General features: G+C 51.4%; 1 protein-coding gene across 6 annotated transcripts in view; it reads left to right on the top strand.

The window, feature by feature from the left end:
• The window catches only part of Plcd3 (phospholipase C delta 3), a 23,912-nt gene that overhangs the window by 17,458 nt on the left and 2,618 nt on the right, over positions 1-3,836 (top strand). For all 6 annotated transcript variants that reach the window (XM_029546207.1, XM_029546208.1, XM_029546209.1 and 3 more), the window contains 3 exons: positions 1,133-1,279; positions 1,428-1,578; positions 2,251-2,367. In XM_029546207.1, the coding sequence (XP_029402067.1) occupies positions 1,133-1,279; positions 1,428-1,578; positions 2,251-2,367 (415 nt within the window). The remainder of the gene's footprint in view (positions 1-1,132; positions 1,280-1,427; positions 1,579-2,250; positions 2,368-3,836) is intronic.

Raw genomic sequence — 3,836 nt, 5'->3', positions numbered from 1 at the left:
AACTCAGAAATCCACCTGCCTCTGCCTCCCAAGTGCTGGGATTAAAGGCGTGCGCTACCACGCCGAAATCCACCTGCCTCTGCCTCCCAAGTGCTGGGATTAAAGGCGTGCACCACCACGCCTGGCTCTATCTTCCAGTTTTTATGTGTGTGAACTTTTCTATATATTCACACACCTATGTTTTCCTCATTTATTTACTTATTTACTTATTTCATTGTTGCTCTTATTTCGAGACAGGACCTCATATAGCCCAGGCTAACCTCCAACCCCTTATGTAGCCGAAGGTGACCTTGAACGTTGGGATTACAGGAGTGTGCTACCATTCCTCGTTCCTTCCTGCTCTCCGTGGTGCTGAGGATAGAACTCAGGACACTGCAGGACAGACAAGCACTCTTATCAACTGAGCTACTGACCCGGCCCTGGCTTGTATTCTTTAGCCCAGGTTGGCCATCAAGCTGATATCCAGAAGGTTGTGGGACAGAGACCTTCATTGAGACAGAAGGAGCAAGAGATGGAGGCTAAATACTAGGAATAGTGTGTGGCACGTCTGTCGTCCAAGCACATAGGAGGCAGAGGCAGGGGGATCAGGAGGTCACCGCTACCTTCGGTTACCTAGTGAGTGGGGGGCCAGCCTAGGTTACCTAAGACTGTCTCAAAAACAAAGAAAAAAGGTAGTGTAAAAATATGTGCTGTGCCGGGCGTGGTGGCGCACGCCTTTAATCCCAGCACTCGGGAGGCAGAGGCAGGCGGATTTCTGAGTTCGAGGCCAGCCCGGTCTACAGAGTTCCAGGACAGCCAGGGCTATACAGAGAAACCCTGTCTCGGAAAAAAAAAAAAAAAAAAAAAAAAAAAAAAAAAAAAAAAAGGAAAGATCTTTTAGATAGAGTGCTCCTTCCCTGTGCCCGAGCTGCCTCTGAGCTGTGTGAGGGCTGCTGGGTGACACTCCCATGAATGACACATTTTCAGCCGCCCTTTCCATCAATGGCCTAGTGGTGGGATCACTTCTTCCGGTTAGAAGCAAGCACTCCAGTCCTCCCGCCCCTCCCGACCAGCCACTCTCCCTGAGGTGACTGAGACCAGACCCACCCGGCCCTGCCTGAGGGCTTCACCTGTCTACCCCTGGCCTTTACAGCAGCTCAAGGGCCGGGTCTTGGTGAAGGGGAAGAAGCTGCCAGCTACTCGGAGTGAGGATGGTCGAATTCTGTCAGACAGGGAGGAGGAAGAGGAGGAAGAAGAGGAGGCAGAAGAGGCTTTGGAAGCTGCGGAGCAGAGGAGGCGAGTGAGTGTGTTTTGCCATCTTGTCTTGCAGGCTGGGTCCTGCTGCAGGCAAGGGGGTCTGGGCAGCCGAGAAGGTTGGGAAGGGAAGGAAGGTGGGGTGGGGGAGGGGCTCTTGAGCTCAGTGATCCCCACTGAGGCTGGTTTCCCAGGCCAAGCAGATCTCCCCAGAGCTCTCAGCTCTGGCTGTGTATTGCTGTGCTACCCGCCTGCGGACCCTGGAGCCCAGTCCTGGCCCGTCTCAGTCTTGCAAGGTTGGCTCCCTCAGCGAGCGCAAGGCCAGGAAGTTTACCAGGGAGGCAGGTAGGAACCAGACTGTGGATCTCTGGGGACAGGAGAGCATGGAGCCCTTTGGGCTCGGGTGGTGGTGGGTGGTGGATGGGTATCCTAGAGTTGTTCTCAAGATTTCAGAGGGTTGAGAACATGAGGAGGACCAGGTAAAGACTGACTTTATGAGGGCCTGGCTCCAGGCTAAGTGTGGGAGAGGTTTGGGGCAGCCTTCACCGCAGTCATAACCAAATGGTGGTCAAGGCACTGGCTAGCCAGTCAGGCTAGTACCAGGGGCTAGCGGAGCCTAGAGGGTGTGAGACCAGAAAGGCTTCCTGGTACATCCCATGCCAGAGGAGGGAGGAAGTAGAAGAGGAAAAGATTCTAGAGAGGAGGAACAGGTCATAGGAAGACCCAGAGGCATGGCCACTCTAAGAGTTCCAGGAACCTAGTGCATGGCTAGGGGTGTGGGCAGGGTGAGTGACAGGGACCGGCATTCAGTGTAGGCGACAGTCAGGCTGTGTGGCTGCCAGGTGTCCCTGCCTCTCTCTGGTCCTCAGCAAGTCTCCTCTTTCTAGTCTCACCCTAGTTCAGGAGAGGAAGGGAAGCTGGGGTGAGGTATGTGTGGGGGTGGGGCTATAGGGCCTGGAACTGAGCCAGGGACAGGAGCCTGGATCCCATCATAATCCTGTCCCAACGCTGCCCCAGGGACCAGCTTTGTCAGGCACAACACTCAGCAACTGACCCGAGTGTACCCACTGGGGCTGCGGATGAACTCGGCCAACTATAATCCCCAGGAGATGTGGAACTCCGGCTGTCAGCTGGGTGAGTTGGGGCTGCAGGCAGGGAAGTCTCTGGGCGGGGACGGTGTTTCAGCAGTGGGCAGCCACACAGTTTTCTAGAAGGTGGTTAACGGGCTGTCTAAAATGTAGGTTTGTTCGTTCTTGGCAGTGTGGAAGTGACATTTTGTTTTGTTGAGACAGAGTCTCGCTATGCAGCCCTGGCTGGCTTTACACTCATCTGCCTGTCTCCCCAGGGCTGGGATCAAAGGTGACACACCAGGCTCAGCAAAAAAATACACTTTTCTTTCCCTTTTCTTTTCTTCTCTCTCTCTCTCTCTCTCTCTCTCTCTCTCTCTCTCTCTCTCTCTCTCTTTTTCGAGACAGGGTTTCTCTGTATAGCCCTGGCTGTCCTGGAACTCACTCTGTAGACCAGGCTGGCCTCGAACTCAGAAATCCGCCTGCCTCTGCCTCCCAGAGTGCTGGGATTAAAGGTGTGCGCCACCATGTCCAGCCTTTTTTTTCCTTTTTTTAAGACAAGGACTCTGACTGTCCTAAAACTCACTGCACAGACCAGACTAGCTTTACCTGCCTCTGCCTCCTAAGTGCTGAGACTAACAGCAATAGTTAATTAATGTTAATTAACATTAACAGCCATGGGGCTGGCGAGATGGCTCAGCGTGTAAGAGCATTGACTGCTCTACCGAAGGTCCTGAGTTCAAATCCCAGCAACCACATGGTGGCTCACAACCACCCATAATGAGTTCTGATNCCCTCTTCTGGTGTGTCTGAAGTCAGCTACAGTGTACTTACAGTGTATAACAATAAATACATCTTTAAAAAAAAAAAAACATTAACAGCCATAGTGCCAGGCCAAAAGTTATATTTCTTTTTCTTTTTTTAAAAAAAGATTTATTTATTATATAAGTACACTGTAGCTGTCTTCAGACACATCAGAAGAGGGCATCAGATCTCATTATGGATGGTTGTGAGTCACCATGTGGTTGCTGGGATTTGAACTCAGGACCTCTGGAAGAATAATCAGTGTTCTTAACCGCTGAGCCATCCCTCCAGCCCAAAGGTTATATTTCTGTGTGAGGTACAGGACTATAATTCTGGTACTTGGGTGGTAGAAGGCAGAGGGGGGCAGTAGTTCAAGGTCATCCTTGGCTACTTAATGAGTCTGAGGCCAGCCGGGGTTACAAGAGACAGTTTCAAAATACCTAAGAGAAAGTTACTTGTTTTTGTATGTTCCTGTGTGCATGTGTGTGTGTGTGTGTGTGTGTGTGTAGGAGTGTTGCTATGCAAGCATCTGCATCACATACCTGCCTGTGGAGGCCAGAGAGGGCTCTGGACTCTCTGGAACTAGAGTTACAGACAGCCACCTGGGTTCTGGGAACCGAACTCACATGCTCTGTCCCCAGCTGCTAAGAGTCATCTCTCTGTCACCTTAGTTTGTCAGACAAGGTCTTTCACTATCTCCAGGGTTTGCTCTTTTTTTTTTTTTTTTTTTTT

Source organism: Mus pahari, chromosome 14 (assembly GCF_900095145.1).
Source record: "Mus pahari chromosome 14, PAHARI_EIJ_v1.1, whole genome shotgun sequence".
In the NCBI taxonomy this organism is placed as follows: Eukaryota; Metazoa; Chordata; class Mammalia; order Rodentia; family Muridae; genus Mus; species Mus pahari.
This window is presented reverse-complemented; position numbering and strand designations above follow the sequence as displayed.